A 26,483-nucleotide genomic window follows, 5' to 3' on the forward strand; every position below is an offset into this window, starting at 1 on the left:
TTTCTTATGGTGTTGATCGTGGGATCATCATGTCGCCTTCGTCCAAGTCACGTCTTACACCCTATTCAACTATAAAACAATTATTTACAAATTCATTAGTCCAATTTAGTTGTGTTGGTCATCAAACACCAAAATCCAAAGTAAATGGGTCTAGGGTCCATTTTCCTTACAATTAAGTTTCAAGTGTTTCTGTTGTTTCAGAGGTATGTTGCAAGTGTTTTATATCGATGTTGCAAAAGTAGATCAGGATGTTGCACATGTTGCAATGGCTATACACGTATGTTGAAAGTGTTTTATTTGGATATACTAGATCAGAATTTTGCATATATATATATATATATATATATATATATATATATAGGGAGAGGCTATTCAGTAGCCGGCTACAAAATAAGTTATTCTGTAGCCACCTCCATTTACTATAATTTTATATACTAATTTACCATAATATAAATACATATTTACGATAGTTGGGTTACTATAACACATGGGGATATTTACCATAACGTTATATTAAACCACTTAGTAAGGAGTTACTATAATCTCGTAAAATAACATAGTAATTATCATAACTCAAAGTGGCTACAGAATAAGTTATTCTGTAGCCAGCTACAGGATAGTAGTTCTATATATATATATATATATATATATATATATATATATATATATATATATATATATATATATATATATATATATATATGCAAGTGTTTCAGGTGTTTTCGTACGTATATTCCAAGTGTTTCATCTTAATGTTTGCATATGTTTGCAATGACTATACATGTGTTTTAAGTTTTTTTCTAGTGTTTTGCAAGTGTTTCAAACGTATGCTGCAAAGTTTCAGCTGTTTCGTACGTACATTGGAAGTGTTTCATCTGGATGTTGCAAAAGTAGATCGGGTGTTGCACACATGTTGCAATACGCGTGAGAAACGGAGTAGGTGCGAGTGGTCCCCGCGCGCGGTCTGGCGGGACGGGTGGGGGCGTGCTAGCTCGAGGGTGGGTGTGGAGAGCAGGCACACACCGGGAAAATAGAGTGCAGCGCGGGCATCCGTCCGGACGTCCGAGCGCTGGCACTGCCGTTTTGCTATGCGTCGGTTGCATGAAATTTGTTCTTTGTTCAGACGACATGTTGTCCATACCGCTTCAAGATTTGTGCTGTCTTCAAGGGTATCTGATGGCTGGTACCTATCGCCTGAATGAAAGCCATATTTTAGGCACATAAAATATAATATAGCAGGACCCTTATTTTGTTGACAGAAAACGACTTTTGGGTTTACTTAACAAGCTTTCCGAAGGGTGTACGACGAGCTAGAAAGTTTGCGTTGCATGCCAACGCAATCGCACATCACGCATGGATGTACTTAAGGAAGGATCCTTCTTAACTGCAGAGTATTTGGTCCTTATTTGATTATGGTTATATCTTGTGTGAAAGTTTTTGTTGTTTCTTGTAGTAGCTTTTTTTTGTCCAGAAAAATAGATAATGGTGCATGAAGCGTTATATAGGCGCGCTACGAACAGCGAGTGATGAGATGATTTAGATATCCAGTTCATCTCATGTTTTTGCAGAAGGATGACCGGGTTAGTAGATTTATGACCATCTCGCTTCATAGTAAAAAAGACAGGACCCACATGAAGCTATTTCTCTAGAGTTGAAACAAAGGTTCATAGGTAATTTTGAGTTGTAATCGAGTGAGAGATTATGTATTGGTTAGAGCGTACTGAGCCTCACTTTTTTCCCCTTTTTCTTTCTTTTACAATGACTATATGTATCGGTATATAGTAGAAAACGGGACTTTATTAAGCTTTCTTCGAAAGGGGGAAATAAATAAATTGAATGCTCTTCAACAGTCACATTGAGGCCCCGTTTGGCACAGCTTAGCTTCACTAGTAAAACTGTTTTTTTTAGAAAATGGCTTCATGAGTAACTTTTTAGGTGAAGCTGAGCTGTTTTGAAAAAATTATTTGATAAAACAGCTTCACCAATATCTTCATAAATGGATGAGAGAGAAATGAGGGAGAGATTTGAGATAGGCTATTTTTTCAGTTTTATCCCAACTCATATCTTTGTGAGAGGAGAAAAACATCTTCACCCATGAAACTGTTTTGAAAATAAGTATTTGGTAAAAAAATAGCTCACAACAGCTTATGAAATTATTATAAAATGTGCTAAACAGGATTGAGTACTTGAGTGGGGCTGAGCTCACGGCACCGTGCGAGCATCAGTGAGTCTGATTGATTAAAAAACAAGAATCTTTCACACTAAGCATTATTGGAGCAAACAAAAATAATAATAATTGGTTTTGAATCGTTCTTGCCTATCTCCTATTTCCTCGTGTCTACTATGCCTATCAAGTTTTCTCTTTTCTCAACCTTTCCTCTCATGCTCCTCACCTTCCCTCCCAGCCTTAAAATTCTGATGTGCAAACACAAAGGGGCGCTCTTAGGGTCCGGGCGGCTGGAGGGGATCCGCACGCCAACAGCGGCGCTCGGCCTAGCCCCTCCCTTCACGGCCCACCTCGCGCACGAACCATAGGTACTATTTTTCGTCCTTCCCTCGCCCTCGCCCCCGCCACGGCACGTTAGGGTCTCGCCGGAGTACCGCGCACTACGCCAGATTCCCTCTGTAGGAACGGGTGCATTTTTACTGTAGGGGCGGCTGGGGTTGGGGGCGCCCCTACAGTGGGCGTCATCGGGCCCCAGCAGCCCAGCCGCCCCTACAGATGGCACTGTAAGGACGGCTGGTAACTTGAGCCGCCCCTACAGTTGGGGCTGATCTGTAGGGGCGGCTCAATCACCAGCCGCCCCTGCTGTGCCCATTTCTCGGTTTTCAAAATTTCAAACTTGAAACGTTCAAATTTTGTCAAATGATAAGATGACTAAAATAAAAGTTGTAGATGTTAATGAGTTGAACAACTTTGGTATTCATCACTTTTTATGTTGAAATCATTTTGGGTCTCAAATTTTCGTTCGAACTTGTCATTTTTTAAAATTTCAAAATAGAAAGGTTCAAATTTAGTCAAATGACAAGATAACCAAAATAAAAGTTGTAGATCTTGATGAGTTGAACAACTTTTATATTCATCACTTTTACATCTGAAATCATTTAGGGTTTGAAAATTTGGTTTGAACTTGTCAAATTTTAAAATGTGTAAACCATTGTCACATTCAAGTTTGATCAAACTTAAATGCTGAAGCATGATTTTAGAAATTTTTAGAAAAAAAAACCATCACATTTGGAGTTAGTATAGGGGAGAATAACTAGTTACAAAGTTTACCCACAGATTAAAAAGAGAAATCACACTGTTCTAGATGATCCTTACATGATAATAGTGAATAGTGTGATTTCTTTTTTTAATCTATGGGTCAACTTTGTAACTAGTTTTTCTTCCTCATACTAACTCCAAATCTGATAATTTTTTTTCTAAAATTTTCTAAAATCATTCTCTATCAATTTATTTTGTTGATTTTTTCAATATATACATATGAAAAGTTTGAGCAATTTAAAATTTGAATTTCAAAAAAATGCAACTTCAGATAAGATTTTGGTACCCCAAATGATATCAGCTGAAAAAGTGATAAATACCAAAGTTGAATAACTTATCAAGATCTACAACTTTTGTATTGGTCATTTCTTCATATGACAAAGTGGTAATGACATTGTTCACAAATATGACACATCTCTCGTAAGGTTTTATAAACTATATAAGACATGTGTAAGATTAGTGAACAATGTGTGCTAAGAATTTGTCATGAAGAAATGACCAAAATAAAAGTTGCAGATATTCATGAGTTGAACAACTTTGGTATTCATCACTTTTTATGTTGAAATCAATTTGGGTCTCAAATTTTGGTTCGAACTTGTCTTTTTTCAAAATTTCAAATTTGAAAGGTTCAAATTTTATCAAATGACAAGATGACTAAAATAAAAGTTGGAGATATTAATGAGTTGAACAACTTTGGTATTCATCACTTTTTATGTTGAAATCATTTTAGGTCTCAAATTTTAGTTTGAACTTGTCATTTTTTAAAATTTCAAATTTGAAAGGTTCAAATTTTGTCAAATGACAAGATGATCAAAATAAAAGTTGTAGATCTTGACGAGTTGAACAACTTTTGTATTCATCACTTTTACATCTGAAATCATTTAGGGTTTGAAAATTTAGTTTGAACTTGTCAAATTTTAAATTTTAAATTTTAAATTTTAAAATGCGTAAAACATTGTCACATCCAAGTTTGATCAAACTTAAATGTTAAGCATGATTTTAAAATTTTTTAGGAAAAAAACCATCATATTTAGAGTTATCATGAGGGAGAATAACTAGTTACAAAGTTTATCCAGAGATTAAAAAGAGAAATCACACTGTTCTAGATGATCCTTACATGATCATAGTAAACAGTGCGATTTTTTTTAATCTATGGCTCAACTTTGTAACTCATTTTTCTTTCTCATACTAACTCCAAATCTGATGATTTTTTTCCTAAAATTTTCTAAAATCATTCTCTATCAATTTATTTTATTGGTTTTTTCAATATATACATATGAAAAGTTTGAGCAATTTAAATTTTGAATTTTAAAAAAATGTAACTTCAGACAAGATTTTGGTATCCCAAATGATTTCAGCTGAAAAAGTGATAAATACCAAAGTTGAATAACTCATCAAGATCTACAACTTTTGTATTGGTCATTTCTTCATATGACAAAGTGGTAATGACATTGTTCACAAATGTGACACATCTCTCATAAGGTTTTATAAACTATATGAGATATGTGTAAGATTAGTGAACAATGTGTGCTAAGAATTTATCAAATGAAAAAATGACCAAAATAAAAGTTGCATATATTCATGAGTTGAACAACTTTGGTATTCATCACTTTTTATGTTGAAATCAATTTGGGTCTCAAATTTTAGTTTAAACTTGTCTTTTTTCAAAATTTCAAATTTGAAAGGTTCAAATTTTGTCAAATGACAAGATGACTAAAATAAAAGTTGTAGATATTAATGAGTTGAACAACTTTGGTATTCATCACTTTTTATGTTGAAATCATTTTGGGTCTCAAATTTTGGTTCGAACTTGTCATTTTTTAAAATTTCAAATTTAAAAGGTTCAAATTTTGTCAAATGACAAGATGACCAAAATAAAAGTTGTAGATCTTCATGACCTCTACAACTTTGATGTTTATCAAATTTTCATTTGAGATCATTTGGTGTCTCAAAATTATTTTAGTAGTTTGATTTGATTTCATACAATGATCCACATCTAGCGCAAGGCTCATCATCTGGGCCGTCCACCTCGCGATCGGACGACGGGGACGGAGTCTGAATCACACGACGAGGAGGGGCCCGCCTGGAAGGCGGTCAGCCGTGGCGCCACGGCGGTATACAACAAAACCCCCATCCCAGCCCTCTCCTTACGCCCATGCGCTCGCCTCTCTCCTCCTCCCCCCATTCCGCCTCTCGCGCTCGCCATCCTCCCCAGGCGCACCACCAAACCCCCAGCGGCGACGCTAAGGTTTGCTTCTCCGCGCGTCAGCACCGCAACCTTCGCCTGCGGCGATGGCGGGGCAGGAGCGTAGGACAATCGATCTAGAGGAGGGATGGGCGGTCATGCAGAAGGGCATCACCAAGCTGAAGAACATCCTCGAGGGCAAGCCAGAGCCGCAGTTCAGCTCTGAGGACTACATGATGCTTTACACGTACATCTCCCTCTCCCCTCCCTCCTCCTCCTCCTCCTCCTCCTCGCTGCCGTCGCCTTCACGACGGCGGCCGCTAGGGTTTCCCAACTCGATCCGCTTCGATCCGGTTCTGATCTAGGGTTTTGGTTCCCTTGTCATAGGACGATATACAACATGTGCACGTAGAAGCCGCCACATGACTACTCGCAGCAGCTTTACGACAAGTATCGGGAGTCGTTCGAGGAGTACATCACCTCCATGGTGAGCCGCCTGTTCATATCCCTCTTGCTCATGTGAATGTCTATCTTCGACCTAGATTGTTTTGTATCTGCGTCATGGTATTAGGGTTAGATTTCCTACCCTAAGAGAAATAAGGCAGTTTGGATGGTTTTTTAGCTTTGGTGGATTAGCGCTTGGTTGGTTGATAGGTTGGGACGAGAACGGCCTTGGTGTATATGGGGATGTTCTCGTTTCCTTTTGGTTTTCTTCTAAATAATACAATGCTTGCCGATGACTAGTCAGGTTCATTCACTCTATAGATGGACATTCTTTTCTGGGAAAAAAATGAGAGTTGTTTGTCATAGATGGTCGAACCCTTATACTATATAGAATTGGCCTGATCTGTTTGATTGTACTTTGTAAATGAACTAACCAAAACTTTTTTATGCTGCAAATATTGCAGTGGTAGCGCTCTCTTCCCCTTCTTTTGTCCATCTCTTGATTTGTACAGAATAATAAAATCTCTTTAAAATGATTGTAATCATCTTGATTAGGTGAAACAATTGGTCCAGCTACTTTATGTGCCTTTGTAACAATTATGTGCCCATTTACTTGTACACTTGGGCCTGGTGTTCTGTTGGCTCTAGTAGATTCATTAGATGTCTTGTGATATCACTGTGGCTGTTTCCATTTGCTTTTTGTTGGAACTTGTAGTTTCTGTTTGATTGTAATTTCACTCAAGGGTAGACAGCAAACCAGGTAGCCTCTTAGTGTTTAGGGAAAATGTTGATAATATGCATTTTTAGTATTCAAATTTCTACAGTCTACATTATGGTTGTAGCCATTATATATTTTTGTATCTAACTCCAACAATCATGTGTTGCATGATGTACACATGTTAGGTTGGTTAAACACACTGATCTTCCCACTGGTAGCCTCATGCAGTGGGGATGATCCTCTTTCTATAGTAATCGGCCAACTGGCTTGCTGATTCTAGTAGGATTTTACTGTTGTTCCAGACATAATGTGCATTTAACAAACTCTTACATACAAATTAAAAATAAACAAGTGCTTTTGAAAAGTCGTCATGTTGCCAAATGAATCCAAACACTATATTCGAGTAATTATCTGTATTTTCAGGAAACTTTGGTGAAGTTGTGAATGTGGAGCTATCAATGGACCGAATGGTAAGTGAATGTGTTGCTCTCTTATTCTCTTATTCTGGGATATGTGCCTTGTGCTCTCCTTAACACCTACTATTTATTTTTTAGGTTAACCTTCCTCGTGGCTATGGATATATTGAATTCAAGAAGAGAGATGATGCTGAGAAGGCTCTTCTTTACATGGATGGTGTATGCATTCTACCCTATGCTTATTCTGTCTTTTTTTTGTTGAAAAGTAAATGACCAACAAGTTCTTCTAAAAATCTGTCTAGGGTCAAATTGATGGAAATGTTGTTAAGTTGAGATTCACTCTTCAACCACGCCAAAGGGTTGCATCACCTATGAAAGCTCCGCCCCCTCCTCCAAAAAGAGACGCTCCCTAGATTGAAAAAGGTGTTAGCAGTGCTGAAAAGGATGCCCAGCAGCGTCCTAGGGAATGTAAGCTTCTGAAGCTTTGAAACTATATAATCACTATTCCTTTTTCTTCGCTTGTTACTTCTGCTCGTATCAAAGAACTCCCCCCCTGAAGGTGCATGTTCAGCTCATGATGATTTAATTGTTTAGCTCATGATGATTTAATTGTTCAGCTCATGATGATTTTATATTCCATAGCTGTGGACTACACGTGCCTATCCCTGCTAAATGTATAAAGTATTCTCTATTTTATATTTCATAGATGTGGATTAGATGTACCTTTTTTAGATAATACAAGTGGATTAGATATATGTATCCCAAGTTTATAATTAATTGTTGTTCTACGCATGATCCTATGATTGGTTTCTAAGATTTGTACTCATTACACTTCTAGTATTTGGATACTTGTTTTGCCCCTTTTATTTTTCATGTCTTGGGTTCGTATTAAAGTTTTGTTGACTTTTTTAGTCCTCTGCCTTATTCTGCTTGCTTAACTGCTGTGCTCATTCCTTCTTTTCCCCCCTCTAGCTCGCCACCTCCAAGGCGGTTGAGGAGCCCACCAAGAAGGCCACCACCTCCACGTCGCTCTCCTCCTCGCCGACCCCTTCGCTCTCGCTCTAGATCAATTTCTCCAAGAAGGAAGTGGATCTGCCGAAATCTACCAGCTGATGCTGTTCCTCTTTTACACCCTGACAATTCTGATTCTCTTGTATAACGCAGGGGATGAGGGCCTCCGTTGAGGCGTGGTAGGTCAGACTCATTATATTCTCGATCACCTACTCCACCGCCAAGAAAGTTGAGTGCTACAACTGATATGGTATTTGTAGTATCAAACACAAAGTAATGCTATTTCCCCCCCTCTGTTACTGGTCATTCATGCATGGTAATATTGACTAAGTGCTTAAATGTGTTTCTTGTATAGGGTCCAAGAAGGGTATCAAGGAGCCATAGCCCTAGAAGGTAACATATGTATTTGTTTTGTAATGATAGTTTTTTCTGGTGTTTTTGCATATGTCAAGAGTATTCGATAACTGAAAATATCTCTTGCTTGCAGGCCTCCTAGAGGAAGAAGCATCTCTAGTGATAGCCAAAGCAGCAGTTCACCTTCCCCTAGACGCGGCAGGTAAAAGGAACCCGTGGCATTGTGTATCCGGCAGGTAAAGCCTTTTATCCCTTGACTCTATCTGTATCGTTTGCCTGTGCTTGTGACTTGCTGTGAGCTCAAGTGTTGGTTCGAGGAGAAGATAGAGAACCCTATGGCAATGCTTCTAATGGATCTACTTAACATGCCCGGTGGACTCTTTGGCTTGTGATTTGTACCCGAGACAAGTTATCTGCTATGTTGGCTTATGTACTTGATTGTACTTTAGTATTTTGAAGTTCTGAACTTGTTTCCTCACAGGAGTCTGGATCTAAAAATTTATGTGGTAAACCATTGTGCTAATCGGTGTCTGAAGTGTTTATTGGATCTTTCGTTTAATATGTCGAAAGTTTTCATCTATTTTGTTGGAAAGAGTTCCTCAACACTGCCATTGTATGATTGCATTGATCAACCAATTGATGCGTGTAATTTGTATATGCACGTCACACTTGTGAAACTGTGACATACGACTAGCGCTGTAGTTGATACTTTTGTGAATTATGACTTGTGATGATGTTCTAAATAATGGTCTTGTGTTTGTGGATGTATATATGTATATTTGTGGCGGTTAGATTTGAATTTGAATTATATATATATATATGGTCAGATTTGAATTTGAATTATTTTTTTTGCTGGAAAATCCACTATAGGGGCGGTTCTTGATTGAACCGCCCTTACAAATACACACAGCAGGGGTGGCTAGTGATACAGCCGCCCTTACAGAAGTCCACTGTAGGGGCGGCTGAAAACACCAGCCGCCCCTACAGAGGGCATTGCAGGGGTGGTCAGGAAACCGCCCCTACAGAGGCACCCTCTGTAGGAACACCCTGGGAAGGGCGGCTAGCGCAACCGCCCCTACAGAGGCTCTAGAGCTGCCCCTACAGTAACATTCTGTAGTAGTGGCGGTCGCGGTCGCGAAGCTCCGGCGAGACCCTATAGTGCCCGCGGTGGCCTCGTCCTTCTTCCCCTCCCCGACCCCACTCCCGCCATCGTTGCCATGGCCATGCTCGCCGGCGAGCCACCGTGACACCCCCGCCCTGACCTGGCCCGCCCGCCTCCACCTCTACCAGGGCCCCTAACCGCTCGCCCGCCCGGCCATCCCCACTGCCTGGCTGCCCTGCTTCCTTAGGCCCCTTTCCTTCTAAGCAGCCGAAGATGGAGATGAGGGAGGGAGAGATCTCAGGTGGGAGCACAGGTGCAGGAGCGGTCACGATCACGGGCTAGCTGGAGTGTTAGAGAGGAAGAAGGAGGGGCTGCTCGGATGGAGCATCGAGTACGAACGTTCAGACCCGATGGTTTCCGAGCATAATCCACTCTAGATCAATTTCTCCAAGAAGGAAGTGGATCTGCCGAAATCTACCAGCTGATGCTGTTCCTCTTTTACACCCTGACAATTCTGATTCTCTTGTATAACGCAGGGGACGAGGGCCTCCGTTGAGGCGTGGTAGGTCAGACTCATTATATTCTCGATCACCTACTCCACCGCCAAGAAAGTTGAGTGCTACAACTGATATGGTATTTGTAGTATCAAACACAAAGTAATGCTATTTCCCCCCCTCTGTTACTGGTCATTCATGCATGGTAATATTGACTAAGTGCTTAAATGTGTTTCTTGTATAGGGTCCAAGAAGGGTATCAAGGAGCCGTAGCCCTAGAAGGTAACATATGTATTTGTTTTGTAATGATAGTTTTTTCTGGTGTTTTTGCATATGTCAAGAGTATTCGATAACTGAAAATATCTCTTGCTTGCAGGCCTCCTAGAGGAAGAAGCATCTCTAGTGACAGCCGAAGCAGCAGTTCACCTTCCCCTAGACGCGGCAGGTAAAAGGAACCCGTGGCATTGTGTATCCGGCAGGTAAAGCCTTTTATCCCTTGACTCTATCTGTATCGTTTGCCTGTGCTTGTGACTTGCTGTGAGCTCAAGTGTTGGTTCGAGGAGAAGATAGAGAACCCTATGGCAATGCTTCTAATGGATCTACTTAACATGCCCGGTGGACTCTTTGGCTTGTGATTTGTACCCGAGACAAGTTATCTGCTATGTTGGCTTATGTACTTGATTGTACTTTAGTATTTTGAAGTTCTAAACTTGTTTCCTCACAGGAGTCTGGATCTAAAAATTTATGTGGTAAACCATTGTGCTAATCGGTGTCTGAAGTGTTTATTGGATCTTTCGTTTAATATGTCGAAAGTTTTCATCTATTTTGTTGGAAAGAGTTCCTCAACACTGCCATTGTATGATTGCATTGATCAACCAATTGATGCGTGTAATTTGTATATGCACGTCACACTTGTGAAACTGTGACATACGACTAGCGCTGTAGTTGATACTTTTGTGAATTATGACTTGTGATGATGTTCTAAATAATGGTCTTGTGTTTGTGGATGTATATATGTATATTTGTGGCGGTTAGATTTGAATTTGAATTATATATATATATGTGTGGTTAGATTTGAATTTGAATTATTTTTTGCTGGAAAATCCACTATAGGGGCGGTTCTTGATTGAACCGCCCTTACAAATACACACAGCAGGGGTGGCTGGTGATACAGCCGCCCTTACAGAAGTCCACTGTAGGGGCGGCTGAAAACACCAGCCGCCCCTAGAGAGGGCACTGCAGGGGCGGTCAGGAAACCGCCCCTACAGAGGCACCCTCTGTAGGAACACCCTGGGAAGGGCGGCTAGCGCAACCGCCCCTACAGAGGCTCTAGAGCTGCCCCTACAGTAACATTCTGTAGTAGTGGCGGTCGCGGTCGTGGAGCTCCGGCGAGACCCTACAGTGCCCGCGGTGGCCTTGTCCTTCTTCCCCTCCCCGACCCCACTCCCGCCATCGTTGCCATGGCCATGCTCGCCGGCGAGCCACCGTGATGCCCCCGCCCCGACCTGGCCCGCCCGCCTCCACCTCTACCAGGGCCCCTAACCGCTCGCCCGCCCGGCCATCCCCACTGCCTGGCTGCCCTGCTTCCTTAGGCCCCTTTCCTTCTAAGCAGCCGAAGATGGAGATGAGGGAGGGAGAGATCTCAGGTGGGAGCACAGGTGCGGGGGCGGTCACGATCGCGGGCTAGCCGGAGTGTCAGAGAGGAAGAAGGAGGGGCTGCTCGGATGGAGCATCGAGTACGAACGTTCAGACCCGATGGTTTCCGAGCATAATGTGCCAACCAAAGTAGAAAAATGCAACAAAAGGCACAACCTTCAGATCTTTATGGAAGAGCAGAAAGCTAGAACATGTCGTCGGTCTGTATTCTGCTGGGAACAAAACTGGACAACGAATCAGCAGTCTCACCTTAGTGGCGTCGAGGTCATCCTAAAGATCTTCATCTTCTTTAGTGACCCCTTTGTACAAGTCCTCCAACACTCGATCGGCAGCGCCTTCCGCCCCGCTCGATGCCTCCCCCTACCATAGGCGACACTGTCGAACCTCAGGGAGAACGTCTCTGCTAAGGGTAGAGTAGCCTGCCCCAGCGAACACACCACCGAATATCTCTGAGAAGATCTCATCGACGCTCGTTGTGTTGAAGCGGAACCCGTGGGCGCCATCGCCATGTGTAGAAGCGGAGGTGCGGGAGTGTCTGCTGGCGATGATGGCATCGAAGAAAGACATTGCAATCGAAGGAGGATTGTTTTCCGCTTGTGAGACAGGCAGTCACGGAGCATGAGGGTCCCACGCGTTGGTGTGGGCACAAGAAAAAAATAGGACAGAGAAAGGGGGAAAGAAAAACCGAAGGGTGAGGAAGAAGAGCAGAGGGTGTCAGTGTAGAGGCTTCACCACCGCGGTGTTAGACTGTCAGTTTTGATCGACCCCTCTGTTTGAAATTATAAGTTATTTTAACTTTTTGAGACACATACTCCCTCCGTTCCAAATTCTAAGGCATTTCAACATTCTTTGAGAATCAGAGCATCTCAAGTTTTGACCAAAATTATTGAGAAAACAAATACTTATGATATCAAATAGGTATACATGGAAAATATAATTAATGAAGAATACAATGGTACTTATTTGGTATCATAAATGTTATTATTTTATTATATAAATTTGGTTAAACTTGAGATGTTTTGATTTTCTAAAAAAAGTTAAAATAACTTATAATTTAAGACGGAGGGAATTACTATGTATATAATATAAAAATTATCCATCTAGCGTGCGACTTATATGTTAGAACGGAAAGAGTAGTAGATAGAGAAAAGAAGAAGAGAGAATTAGAGACTAGCATGCTAGCATGTCTTGACGGCAATTGATCATGTCTTGACGGCAATTGATTGGATATGAAACGCAGAGCGTGTTCTTTGTGAGAGAATAGAAATCGACAAATTCTAGGACTCTGCTATGTCATGGATAGACAAATCCGGCGCATTTTCAGTTTTTTTATATTCTAAATGCTAATGCTGATATTTTTAGGGCCTCTAAATTTCCTAAAACAGGCATTTTATATACCTTATTATGCCTTCGACCCAAACATTTATTTTATAATTTTATTTTCACAAAAAATATTTTATGTTTCTCAATAAGGCTTGCCTGCAACAAGTGTCACAAGCAACAGAGACCCAAACAAGAAACCCTGAAGGCTCTACCTTAGCCCAGGGAAAAAGTCCACTCGCCAGGGAGCAAATTTTAATTTTTACCACTAGGGATATGTTGCAACAGGAAGCAGCAGAGGGCAGAATCTATTGATTGAGGAAAGGATTGTTATCCTACATACAAAGGAAAGAATCCCGCCAAACCAAGACAAAGTACGGTCTTCCTCACTAGTTGCTGCTGCCCTTACTAGTTTAGTTGCTATTGCCCCCACGCTAAGGGCGCTATTGGTCCATGCGATGCTTGGTTAAGTTATTCACCCGCTTTCTCGGACTCTTGGTAAGCTCGTATGATTATCCACCTTTAGCTCGTATGATTATCCACCTTTAGCTTGTGGGTTGGCTCTCCAATTTCTATTGCGACCTATCAATATTGGAAAGTCAAGGTAGTGAAAACGCACACCTGCTTTAGTAGCCAGAGTGAAAATGCACACCTGCTTTAGTAGCCAGATACAATACAGTTGAGTGCTCAGTTCTTCCACTGCTATACTTGCTTCAGAACAGGAAAGGGGCACTCCGCTTCTATTCCTATCACCCTAGGTATCTTCCAGCATTCGATTATCTTTGCCTTCAGCTTGGAATGACTAGAATGGCTATGGCTAACTCTATTTATCTGGAATGGCTAAGTCAAACTCTCTATTGATTTGGGATTGCTATGCTTGTGAAAGTAAGCTTTCTCGTTTTCGAGTTCTTGCTTGACAACGGATTGACTATCGCCAGATCCAAGCGGTAGTATCACAGGGCCCTTAGGTTTAGCGGAGATAGAAATAGCGGGCGAGATATCAGGAGACAGGACTAGGACTTTGAACGAAGCAGGAGCTTGGTGTTTTAGCTAGCTTGTAAATGCCTATCTCGTGCTTGACTTCTATACTGACCTAAACGTGAACAATATGCCTACCTTTTTTATGTTTCTCAACAATTGTTGGTGGTGACAACAAACCATATGCCAACAAACAACTCCTTAAAATGCTTATATGTATACAGCTTGGCCTTGGCTACATTCGTTTTAATAGAAAGATGGGAAAGGCTAGGTTAGCAGAAGACTATGCTTGTGCCACAAACTTATTGCTTCGGAGAAGCATTTCTTCAATGAATCTTACTCAGTACAGTATTCATAAGGGACCTGTATCTAAATATTATGTACTAACATTCCTATTTTGGTTGGCAGTTTCTCAAATGAAAGAGCACAACCCTTTCCATCACTTCTCTACATACTGGCATTCGGAGCTAGGAGCAGAGAACAGAACTTACAAGTAGCAAAGCAGAAATACATTGGAATGAAATGAAAGAGGGAGGAGCTGATGCATCGGCTACCAAGCTCAGCTAGGAGGAAGCGGGTGGTATTGGTCTTGAATTCAAATCAGCAAATAAGTACTTTGAATCTCGAATTGACATATAGTAGGAGTGAACTAGCCTGATCAATAGTCGAGAAAGCTTAAGGCCTAGTATGGATTGTTTGCCAACTTCACAGATCCAAAGTCTAGTGTTACAAGAGATAGTAGCCCGGAAGACGGATTGCTAGAAAGAACTACATGTTAGAGGCGCAGGATAACTTTTTTTTTACTAGACTCTGCCAGCCGAAGGGACAAGAGAGACTATAGCCTGGTCCAAAAATAAGGGCAATATGACCAACAAGACCTGCTCTGCTCAGTGATGGCAGGAAAGCTAAGCTGGTCTTATTAGGTTTTGTAAAAGGTAGAAGCATGTTTTCGTCACTCTATAGAAGCCGCAATCGAACTGTCATGAACATCTGGATGGGTGGGTCCTTTGATTAGTATTTCTCATATCTCCTCTTCTCAATAGATACAATCATCATTAGCTGCATTCGTTTTAAAGCTTAACACATTTCTTTTTTTCACTTCCAGCCGGAACACCCTGCGGGGGTACGCCACTTGCTCAAGCCTGGGCAACAACAACAATTAGCTTTTTCATTGTAGCAAAAACTCGTATCAAATCGATATGCGCTGGCAGGAACAAGCAGAAACAAGTTCGAAGCCAGGGCACTTCTGCTCTAGTAAACCTCTTGTTGCTACACTGGGACAGGGCCCATGCATTTACAACTCATTTACTAGATTGACATGCTCAATCGACAGCAGCAAAAAGTGGTAAGGGCCTGTTTAGTTGCCAAAATTTTTTGCGCAGTACCCATCACATCGAATCTTGCAGCACATGCATGGAGTACTAAATATAGACAAAAAAAAACTAATTGCATAGTTGGGTGAGAAATCACGAGATGAAACTTTTGAACCTAATTAGTCCATAATTAGATACTAATTGTCAAATACAAACGAAAGTGCTACAGTTGCCAAAATCCAAATTTTTTTTGATCTAAACGGGGCCTAAGTATGGGTCCCGGGAAGCACTATGCAAGAATGTTATTATAGTGAGTGCTCCGCACTAAGTTAGGGAAGGAATGCTTTTACCTACCATAGCATAACTAGACACTTGCCTCGGGAACATGTCTCACTCCTTTCAGTCATTCAGTCTCTTTCAGTTCCTATTTTGAATGAAATGGCTATGTTTTAATATGTTTTTTATGATCTGATCTTAGGTACGCTTTTGTTCCCTTTTTCATCGGAAGATAGCAGTTTGCAGAAGGTTTTCGCCATGCTTTTGCCCCTTCTTCCCTCAAATTGATTAAAATTACATAAAGGATAAGAATAATGATACAGATACTGATAGCTTATACTATCAATACGAGACTCTCTCCATTATACGGGGTCCAATAAAAAAGTATGAAACAGGAAGTAGAAGAGCTGACTGTATGAATGAAATAATCCAGTATTCCAATCTTTTTATCCCATGCCAAAGGGGTACAAATGATAGTCGGTATCTTCATCATACTCTCTGGGGAGAGGCTTTGAACCTGCTTGCGTCTACCAATCTCTTCTCTTCAAGCCTAATTCTTGCTGAGGATTAGTTCCCTTCTTTTCTGATAGGACATGGCTTCCTTTCTTTTCTGATGGGTCGGAGTAAGTAGGGGCGATTGCTGATTGAAAAGATAGCTGCAATGTGTGTTGACTGACGTGCCCAATATATATGGCAAGGAGCAAGGGATAGCCAGCTTTTCCCGGGGTGGATATGTTGCAACAGGAACAGCAGAGGGCAAAATCTATTGATTTGAGGAAAGGATTGTTATCCTACATACAAAGTTTAATTTTTACCATGGTAAGCCAGCGCACCCTCCATGTGCAATGCGGGCCGCTAACCTAGGCCACGGGCCTTCATGAACGCCCGTCGACCCTGTCCAGGTAAGTATGGTGGAAGGGAGGACGGGGCGCTCGTCTTATAGAGGGAGTTCGTAGCGCATTCAGCTTCGGCTGCCGAGGTGGTACTAAACTCCCAGACCGAACCAATGCGTTCTCCTTCTCCAGCTGAGTTCTCGAGTCTCGACTTCTCGTGGGCTACCGAGACCTGCGACGTATATGGGCCTTTAAGATTGGGCCGATAGGAAACAGTCAGACTACAGACCGCAATGGATCTGCTAGGCTCCGTAGTTGTCTCCTTCCTTAAACATGGAAGTTTTATGTACTGTACATTACAACATTAGAAAAATAAAATAAAAAATCACCACAATAAGAAGAGCACAAAAACACATGGTTTGGGTCATTCCTGATTTTAAGAACATGTTGCTCTAGATGCATGTTATTGCTACCCAATTGTATCCTACATGTGTAATGTGTTGAATGAAGTACGGAAACCAAGGCATGATACTCCTCCGTCCTAGAATGATAAACATACTTTAATCATGAAAAGGTCAATAATATATATTTTAACCATCAATTTCTCTTACTATAGCTAATATAATCTCAAGGCAGTTTGAATGTGAATCCATTATACAAGTTTCATGTTCTAAACTTGTATATAGTTTGAATAATTGTTGGTTAAAGTTTGTATAAGTTTACCAAATTTAGCTACATATTAACTCGTATTTGTTATGGATTCTTTGGTATTAGCTCATATTTGGTTTGGATTTCTCAAGTTAATCTAGACTATTAGATCATCATAAAATCCAACCGTGCATATTTTCTCCTATTTTTGATTAATGCCGTAATTTTTAGACTCTCTTGGCGAACATGAAGGCTCCTTTTAACACTGTTATATTAATATAATAGATAGATAGATAGATTTTTTTGGTGGAAAAATGTCCTCAAGCACTCCTTCGAAGATCTCCAAATATTATCATTCTCTATTTCTGGTTTCTCACTAGTTAAAGATGGAGAACAAGGTTAACTCTCCAAAGTATGCACAAGATATAGTGAAGTTGTTGGAGGGTGAAAACATATAGAGAACTATTTTTTTACTCAAGTGGCTCTTCAAATAACAATTTAGATAGTGAGTTTAAGAGTATGTTTGGTTTAATATGAGCCGTGGAAAAGCTATTGTGAGCTGTAATATGTGGAAAAAGTGTTGTGAACTCTGTGTTGTGAAAAGACCTTGTTTGGTTAAAACGACTACGAAACCTACTCTTTCTGTTTTATCTCCCTTAAAGCAAGGGTAAAATGCCTCTCTACTTCCATCCATACGGAAAATGCAGAAAGCTGAAAGTCAAAAGCAAGGTTTAAGGTGCTATATGAAAATCGTATTATGTAAAAGCACCCGCATATTAAAAAAGTAGCTTATAGTTCGATCCGTTTAGTTGGCGCTTCCAGAAACTGAACCAAAACACAACCTAATAGAACGACCCTTGAAGATGCTCCCGGACAAACACGTAGCTTTCCATCTAAAGATGTGCATGCAGCCCGTGGGCCAAAGGCCCGGCCCAAAGCACAGTTATTGGGCCCGACTCGAGCACGGCACGACCTAAACCCTAACCAGGCCCGTGCCGGCCCAAAGCCTATAGCAGGTCAGGCTTGGGCTGAGGCCTCGGCCCGCCGGGCGGCCCGGCCCGGCCCGTTTTACAACGACCGGCTCGGTGGAGGCCCGGCAGCTGGAGGGGCTATATAAGCCCCCCGCCCCGGCTATAAGCCCCCCGCCCCGACGGACCCCCACCTTCGGCCATTCCCCCTCACTCTGCCCGCGCCCGCAGCCGTTCGCCTGCCACCCTCGCCTCTGAGCTCTGAAACCCTAACCCTAATCCCCACCTCGCCTCGCCTCTCGTCGTCGGTCGCCGCCTGCCACCCACCGTTGGCCACCTCCCAGGCTACCGCTGCCGTCGTCCACCTCCCAGGCTACCGCTACCGACGCCGGATGTTGAGATCTCCTCTTCTCTGATCTCTCCCCCCTCCTTGTCTCACTTCTTCCTCCCTACCTCTCTGACTAGTTTGACTCTCTGTCTCTCTCTGACCGGATCTTGGGATCTCCTTTTGTCTCCCCCCTCTTCTCCGTCTCGTCTTTGTCTTCTTTTCCATTTGTCCGGCGCCGGGCTCCGTCTCCATGCAGGCAAGTACCTTTAACCCTAACCCTAAACCTAGATCTAGTAGGCAATCACACAAACCCTAATCCATTTCTCGGTGTTTTTGGTTCGCAGGTTGTCGGTGTGTAGCTGGTGCTGCAGGAGGCGTTGAGGGACGGTGCCGGTTGGGTGGGTTCCATCTACCATGGCCGGCTCTGAGTCCGCTGATGGTGACGATGGTCCAACCATCAACGATGAGCTCAGGGCCACAGGGTAGATCCTCGATGACGAAGATGACATGGGAGATGCTGCTCATCTCTTGTTCGGTAGGAGTGCTGCTCCGACCAACCGAGACGATGCAGCGGCTAGTGCTGCGGGCACCAGCGATGCAGCATCTCTAGCTTCGTCCACCACTAGTAAGCGTCGATCCCTTGTCTGGGCTAACTTTGATGAAATCATAGAGATAGTGGACGGTGAGGTACATGTTGTTGCTATTTGTAAGCTCTATAAGTCTCGTTTGTCTGGTAAATCTGCTAATGGCACTAGTCATTTGAAAAGATATATGCTCTCATGCAAGAAGAAAACAGAACAGGCTAATTTGGTTCAAACTAGGCTTGCTTTGAATCCTGATGGGTCTTATAGGAATTGGGAATATAGGCCTGATGTTGCTAGAGCTGAGCTTTGCCGTTTGATTGCTAGATTAGATCTGCCTTTATCTATTGCTGACAATGATGCTTGGGATGATTACATTCAGCGTGCTCACAATCCTAGATACAAGAGAGTGTCTAGATTCACCACATCTAGAGATCTTTCTAAGCTTTTCAATAAAAAACTGCATCACCTAAAAAATGAAGTAATGCTTGGTGTGTCTTCTATTTGTTTGACATCTGATATCTGGTCTGGCAATGCTAAGGAAGATTATATCACTATTGTTGCTCACTACATTACTTCTGAGTGGGAACTTAAGAAAGCTGTTATTGGCTTTAAATTGATTGAAGTGACTCATAGTGGTATTAACATTGCTAAAATTATTGCTGGTGTGCTTGGAGATTGGGGCCTACTTGACAAAGTTTTCTCTGTTAGCCTTGATAATGCATCTGCTAATACATCTATTATGCTTACTTTGAGTCCTCTGCTTGCTGGTTACTTGGGTTATGATACTGATCCATTGAATCCTAGTAAAAAGATCTATCATGTTGTGCATTAGAGATGTGCTTGCCATATAATTAATTTAATTGTTAAATCTGGTTTGAAAAGGCTTAAACCACACATAGAGGTTTTTAGGACTGCAATTAACTTTCTGAATTCATCTAATCATCGCATTGCATAATTCAAAAACTACTGCATTGCTAAGGGTATGAGGCCTCGTAAATTTGCTTTGGATATGGATGTTGGATGGAACTCAACCTACCTTATGCTAAAACATCTCATGCCATATAGATCTGTGTTTTCTGTGTTCATCAATTCTCAGTCTGGCTATCCTCTATTGAATGAACAACATTGGTACATTGCTCACAAGGTATTGCAGTTCCTTGAGTTGTTCTATGATTCAACTGTTGTACTTTCTGGTGTTTATTACCCCACTAGTCCTTTGGTACTGCATCACATACTTGAGATTGCATCCCATCTGTATGAATTTGAACATGATAATACTCTTGCTGCTGTAGTTGTGCCAATGAAGAATAAATTTCTTAAGTATTGGAAGAATATACCACTGTTATACTCTTTTGCATTTATTCTGGACCCAAGGGCTAAGTTGAAAGGTCTGGGAAATGTGCTTGACTTGCTTGCTCTAAGTAACAATATGAGTTACATTGATTACTTTGCTGAGGTTAAATCTGAGTTGCATAAACTCTATGACAAGTATGAATCTAAGTTTGGTGCTGCTAGGCTAGCTAGAACCACCCATCCATCTGGACTGACAGGTAAGAGAAAGCAGGCATGGGGCAAAATTTTTGGAGGATTAGTTTCTTCTGGCCCTTCAAGTGCATCTGCAGGATCTATTGTGCCTCCTGGTCTCTCTGAGCTCACTGTTTACCTTGACAGTGACAATGTTGTGGCATATGATGATGACTTTGATATCCTCAATTGGTGGCATGAGCATAAACTAACCTATCTAGTTCTCTGTACCTTGGCTAAAGATATTATGACTGTTCCTGTATCAACTACTTCTTAGGAGTCTACCTTTAGTCTTACTAGCATGATCATTGAGGAGCGGCGACGGCGATTGGGCGTGGACAGCGTGGAGATGCTAATCTGTGTCAAAGACTAGGAGCTAGGTGAATCCGGTGGACAGCACACTGTGGAGGACAAAGAGCTAGAAGGAGTACTTCAAAGAGCAGTACCTTGATGATGAAGGTGGTGGATCATCTACTGCTGGTGATGGTTGACTGCTGAGAGCTGAGAGCCTGAGAGCTTGTGAGTGCAACTTTAGTTGTGAGAGTTGAGACATTTGAGCTAGTTGGTTTGTAATAACTTTGAACAATTTGAATATTTTAATTTATTGAGCTGGCCGTACTCTTTTCCTTTCTAGGGTTTTATCTCACGAGGTGTAAGTTTTACCTAGAAAGGTTTTTAATAAGGCGGCATTACACAAAGAGCTCAAATCTTTTGTCATCTGGTATTTCTGTGATTGTTGAATATGAATATGTGAACCTGTGATTGCTTGAAGTTTGAACCTGTGATTGTGCTGTTTGAAATATGGTGTTTACTGTGTAACGGGCTATGGGCTGGCCCGATGGACCAGTGGGCCGTCCACCAGGCACGGTGGACTGTTCAGGCACGGCCCGGTGGCCCGGTGGGCCAAAAGGGCCTGAGCCCGATCTGGCCGTGCTGGCCTCTCGGGCTCTGGCCGTGCTGGCCCGTTGCTCATCTTTATTTCCATCTGTTTTTAACCCACTGTTCTCTATTCAAGAGCAGGAAGCAAGCGGACACGTTCATCAGTTCCCTTCCCCTAGCCTTGGACTCTTTCTCTTGGCACTTTGGTAGTAGGGTACAGTTCGCAGTCGCCAACTCGCCACTCACCCGCGCTAATTAAACGCCCTTGAATAGAGAAGACATTGTCGCAGCTTGGTTCAACCACCACCATACAACGGGAAGCATCGTCATAGATAAACACCCCTCCTAATAAGTCCTAATCATTTGCAACCCGTGAGTGGGAGGGTGAAATCCCCCTGTCATCTGCCGTGTTCGGCTGGGCAGCTGCTGCCGGCTGGGCTGGCTGCTCTCCCTCACAAGTTACTGTAGCCGACACCTAGGGCCAGCCAGCCGCAACAGCTGAACTCAGCTCCGACGTCCGACCAGCACCGGCCATCGGATCCCGAATCCAGGCAAGTACGTACGATGCCACGTGGACGCCGGCTCCACCAGTCTATTCCGTGCTGCGCAGCACCAGCCTCCGGTGGGGAGGAGTTTCCACTGCAAGAACAGCAGCAGCTACTGCCTACTGGGCGCGGCGGAGGCAGTTCACCAGTAGCATACTCCAGCTCAACCGGCAACTCAGCTCCCCCACCAGTAGAGTTCCTCCCGAGCTGCCCCATGTGGCCGTGAATCATGACGCGGACTGTTGCCTGGTTGCCTTGCCAGTTGCCACTACCTAACCTAAAACGGCTCCATTTCTCTAGCTCGTCAATTTCCAGTTTTTTTGCCCTTGTTGGGGACGGGCGGACTGCTGATGATTGGTAGTTTGATAGCACTTTGATGCGCGATTCCGTGTTTGTGACAACGCCGATTCACCTCGTAACAGAGGTGCTGATTGATCGGCGCCCTAGCTACCCAATCCCAATGATTAGGGACCTCATTGCCTCGCATTTGCAGTTGCAGGTGAGGCAGTCAGCCGCCCCTGTAACCTCCCCGGTTTGCACATGCATCAGAATCATGGGGTGCTTGTGCTTACCAACCAGCCAGCGTGCCTGTGTGCTTGCAGTACATGGGTGCTTTCAGGTGAATGTTATTGTGTGTGATCACAGTGCACGACTTCATTCATCTCGCTTTTGGAGAGCGCGTGCGTGTGTCAGGTTCCTGATCCTGCTCGCTTGTCTTATAATCCATACCATGCGTGAAGACATCTCAGAGGATATCCTTTAAAAGTGAACGCACACCACCGTACTAAGCATAGACACACATCAAAAACACCTATAAGAGACTGAACTAGTAAGTTCTTAATATTGATGAAGTCATCTATCAAATGCACTTTATTTGTTGTCAAGAGACACGTCATCTATTACTGGATGAATAAATAGCGAAAACACGGGCTTACTATGTTGAGCCTTGGACGACTCAAATCTGAGTTTAAAAACGTTCTATAAAAAAAATCCTAACCAATTAAGCTCTCTGTTCGTATTGATATTCGGTAGGTCAATCAACAGTACAAACGTGATAGTGAATTCCCACCAGTAGTGCTAGTATAATACTAACCACCAGCAAAGGAGTTAGTGTGGTACCTATGCTAATTAAACTCCACATGACATGTGTTTGTTTCGCAACTGATCAAACGTGACCTTCTTCCGCAGTCTGTGTCCGTCTACAGCCCTAGCTATTTTGATTCACTATTTGCCGATAGTTAGCCGGCTAATCTCTCATATCTAATATTAGTTAGCTAACTACTCCCTCCATCCAAAAAAGAACATAAATATGGGAAGCGTGTCGATCAAACTAGCCCAAGTTTGACAAGTTTATAGAAAATAATATCAGCATTTATATCTTCAAATAAATTTATTATAAAAATATATTCTATAACTAATCTAATAATACTTATTTTATTTAATGAATATTAATATTTTTATATAATTCTAGTCAAAAATTGAATTGTTTGACTCATCGGGGTGTGAGAATTGCATTCTTTTGTGGACGGAGTGAGTATTAGCTACCTATTAGCTAGAGGGTGTTTAGACGCACAGCTAATGAAAAATGCTACTAAGATAACTATTGGCTGTTATATCATCTAATTTGGGCCTTGTTTGGATCAATTAGCTGATAGTAGTTATTAGCTAGCTAATAGCACATAGATAATATTAGCTAGCTAACTATTAGGTACCTACTAGCTAGTGGGTGTTTAGATGCACATCTAATGAAAAATGCTACTAAGATAACTATTAGATGTTATTATTCAATTTGAGTCCTATTTGGATCCATTAACTTATAATAGTTAGCTAGTTAATTAATAGCACATGGCTAATATTAGCTAGCTAACTATTGGGTAGCTACATATTATCTAAGAGGGTGTTTGGATACATAATTAACTGATAAGGTTGGGTTGTTGGTTCACCTATAAGCTGCTATTATTTGATTTGGTCGAACTAGTGAGATAGTTGTTATCTATAGTTTCAGCTAACAATTAGCTAGTCTATTATATATATATGGTTGGATATAAAAGAGATAATTATTAGCAGATAGCTATTATCTACAAGGAACCAAACATGGCCTAGTCGAACTAGTAAGATATTTATTATCTTGAGGTCCAGTTAACAATTACTTTTTTATTAGTTGCAATATTTGAATCCAAAAGAGATACTCCCTCAGTCCATGAAAGAATGCAACTACGTGTTGTGTGCCGGCAGAAGTAGTTCATGTTTGACCAAATTTGTAGCAAATACTATTCAAATTTATGGCTCTAAATTAATTTATTATGAAAATACATTCCGTAATTCATCTAATGATATTTATTTGATATCATAAATATTGATATTTTTTATCTATAATCAATCAAATTTAAGATACTAAAACCATGACACTGATAGAATTACATTACGGAGGCAGTAATTATTAGCCGATAACTATTATTATTATCTATGCAAAGAGGGCCTACCTTTGCTGTCAGGGGCAGTAGTCCGGCCGCTGTACCTGCTACAGCAAATATTCCCGAAATGCCGCAGCGCAAGCAAGAACAACTGAACTCACTCAGCCATGCAAGCTCGAGCCAGCCTAACACATGCGAGCGTAGGCCCCGGCCCGGCTCTATAAATCGCGGCCCCGTGTCGTGGCCGCCAATTCAGCAGCAGCGCACTCTTCCGTCTAGCTTCCCGGCCTCATCAGCGAGCTTCACCTGCTTCGTTCTCTTCTCTGAACTCTGAAGATCGAGATATGGCGTCCAGGGCGGCTCTCCTGGCGCTTCTGCTCTCGGCGTTCGCAGCGTCGGCGGCGGTGGCGCAGCTGGATGAGAAGTTCTACAGCCAGTCGTGCCCCAGCGTGGAGGATGTCGTCCGGAAGGAGATGGTGCGCGCGCTCTCCGTCGCGCCCAGCCTCGCCGGGCCGCTCCTCAGGATGCACTTCCACGACTGCTTCGTCAGGGTACGCGTGCATTGCATTTGTGGTTTCGTCAGGGACTTGCGCTGCTCTGTGCATCAATCTAGGCTCGATCGGCTTCGCTTTGCTAACCCCGTTGCTGCATCCTGCATTGCTCGCCGATCGGTGCAGGGATGCGACGGCTCGGTCCTCCTTGACTCCACGGCGAACAACACCGCGGAGAAGGACGCGAAGCCGAACCTGACGCTGCGCGGTTTCAGCTTCATCGAGAGGGTCAAGGCCGCGGTGGAGAAGGCGTGCCCTGACACCGTCTCCTGCGCCGACTTGCTAGCCCTCATGGCCAGGGACGCAGTGTGGCTGGTGAGAAACCGATCGAGCACTGCATGCACGCATACCATTGTTTCACATTTCATTACACCACTGTTCTTACCTGCTGTGGCTGGTTGTTTTGCGCGCACGCACGCACGCACGCAGAGCAAGGGCCCGTTCTGGGCGGTCCCTCTGGGGCGGCGGGACGGCAGGGTGTCCATCTCCAACGAGACCAAACAGCTGCCGCCGCCCACGGGCAACTTCACGAAGCTGACCCAGCTGTTCGCCGTCAAGAACCTGGACACCAAGGACCTGGTGGTGCTCTCGGCCGGCCACACCATCGGCACGTCGCACTGCTTCTCCTTCTCGGACCGGCTCTACAACTTCACGGGGCTGGACAACGCCCGCGACATCGACCCGACGCTGAACCTGGCGTACATGGCGCGCCTCCGCGGAAAGTGCCCGAGCCTGGACGACAACACCACGCTGGTGGAGATGGACCCCGGGAGCTTCAAGACCTTCGACCTGGGCTACTTCGCCAACGTGGCCAAGCGCAGGGGCCTCTTCCACTCCGACGGCGCGCTGCTCACCGACCCCTTCACCCGCGCCTACGTGCTCCGCCACGCCACGGGCGGCTACAAGGAGGAGTTCTTCGCCGACTTCGCCGCGTCCATGCTGAAGATGGGCGCCGTCGACGTGCTCACCGGCAGCCAGGGCGAGATCAGGAAGAAGTGCAACGTCGTCAACTAAACCTGGCGACCGGCCGGCCGGAGCACAGACGACTGTGTGTAGTTCAGGCACTTTTGGTCTGAGAGATGTATGAATGTTACCCTCAGTTTCTCTAATCTTTCTCTCTCTTTTTTTTTACTGCAATTGATTGATTATTTTGTTACAGCTATGTATGTATGTAAATCTGCTCCTCATCTTCAGGTTCCATCAGGGTCTACAATAAACCTTTTTGATTTGTCCATTACTGGCTGTGTGTCAGCTGAGATGCCATTGCCGTGCACATACTAAGGGCTGGTTTAGTTGCCCAAAGTTGGCGCCGCCGGAGTCACTGTATCACACTGGCCTGTCTGTCCATGCATTATCAGCGATCCAGTTGTGACGCACATGCACGGCATACAAGGTGACACGCATGCTCGACCAGTACAAGTTGACGGCGGCCGTGGCCGGAGGTGAAGAACACCGGTCAATAATGTACTCATCGCCCATTCATGTGTTTCAGGGCATCTGCGTTATATATTGTTTGCTACTTGCTAGTGGCAGCGTTGCCCCACGCCCATGCTTGCTGGCGTCATTTGTTTAGGTCTTGTTTATTTCAAAAAGTTTTCTCAAATAGTGCTATAGTAGTCATTATATCGAATCTTGCAATACGTGCATAGAGCATTAAATGTAGACGAAAAAAAATAA

General features: G+C 43.1%; 2 protein-coding genes and 1 long non-coding RNA gene across 3 annotated transcripts; all 3 read left to right on the forward strand.

The window, feature by feature from the left end:
• The first annotated feature begins 6,802 nt into the window (after nt 1-6,802).
• On the forward strand, nt 6,803-7,437 carry LOC136511882 (uncharacterized). The gene is made up of 3 exons (XR_010772890.1): nt 6,803-7,082; nt 7,167-7,247; nt 7,331-7,437. It is a non-coding gene; the product is annotated as an uncharacterized lncRNA (long non-coding RNA).
• Nucleotides 7,438-19,875: 12,438 nt separating this feature from the next.
• Nucleotides 19,876-20,694, forward strand: LOC136511147 (zinc finger BED domain-containing protein RICESLEEPER 1-like). Its single transcript, XM_066505334.1, has one exon. It carries the CDS (start codon nt 19,876-19,878, stop codon nt 20,692-20,694), a length of 819 nt encoding a protein of 272 aa, XP_066361431.1.
• A 3,803-nt stretch (nt 20,695-24,497) lies between these two features.
• Nucleotides 24,498-26,023, forward strand: LOC136511875 (peroxidase 1-like). Its single transcript, XM_066505899.1, has 3 exons — nt 24,498-24,806; nt 24,933-25,121; nt 25,236-26,023. The coding sequence occupies exons 1-3, from the start codon at nt 24,600-24,602 to the stop codon at nt 25,818-25,820; spliced, it is 981 nt and encodes a 326-aa protein (XP_066361996.1). The 5' UTR covers nt 24,498-24,599; the 3' UTR covers nt 25,821-26,023.
• Nucleotides 26,024-26,483: the final 460 nt, after the last annotated feature.

Source organism: Miscanthus floridulus, chromosome 16, assembly GCF_019320115.1.
Source record: "Miscanthus floridulus cultivar M001 chromosome 16, ASM1932011v1, whole genome shotgun sequence".
Taxonomy (NCBI): Eukaryota; Viridiplantae; Streptophyta; class Magnoliopsida; order Poales; family Poaceae; genus Miscanthus; species Miscanthus floridulus.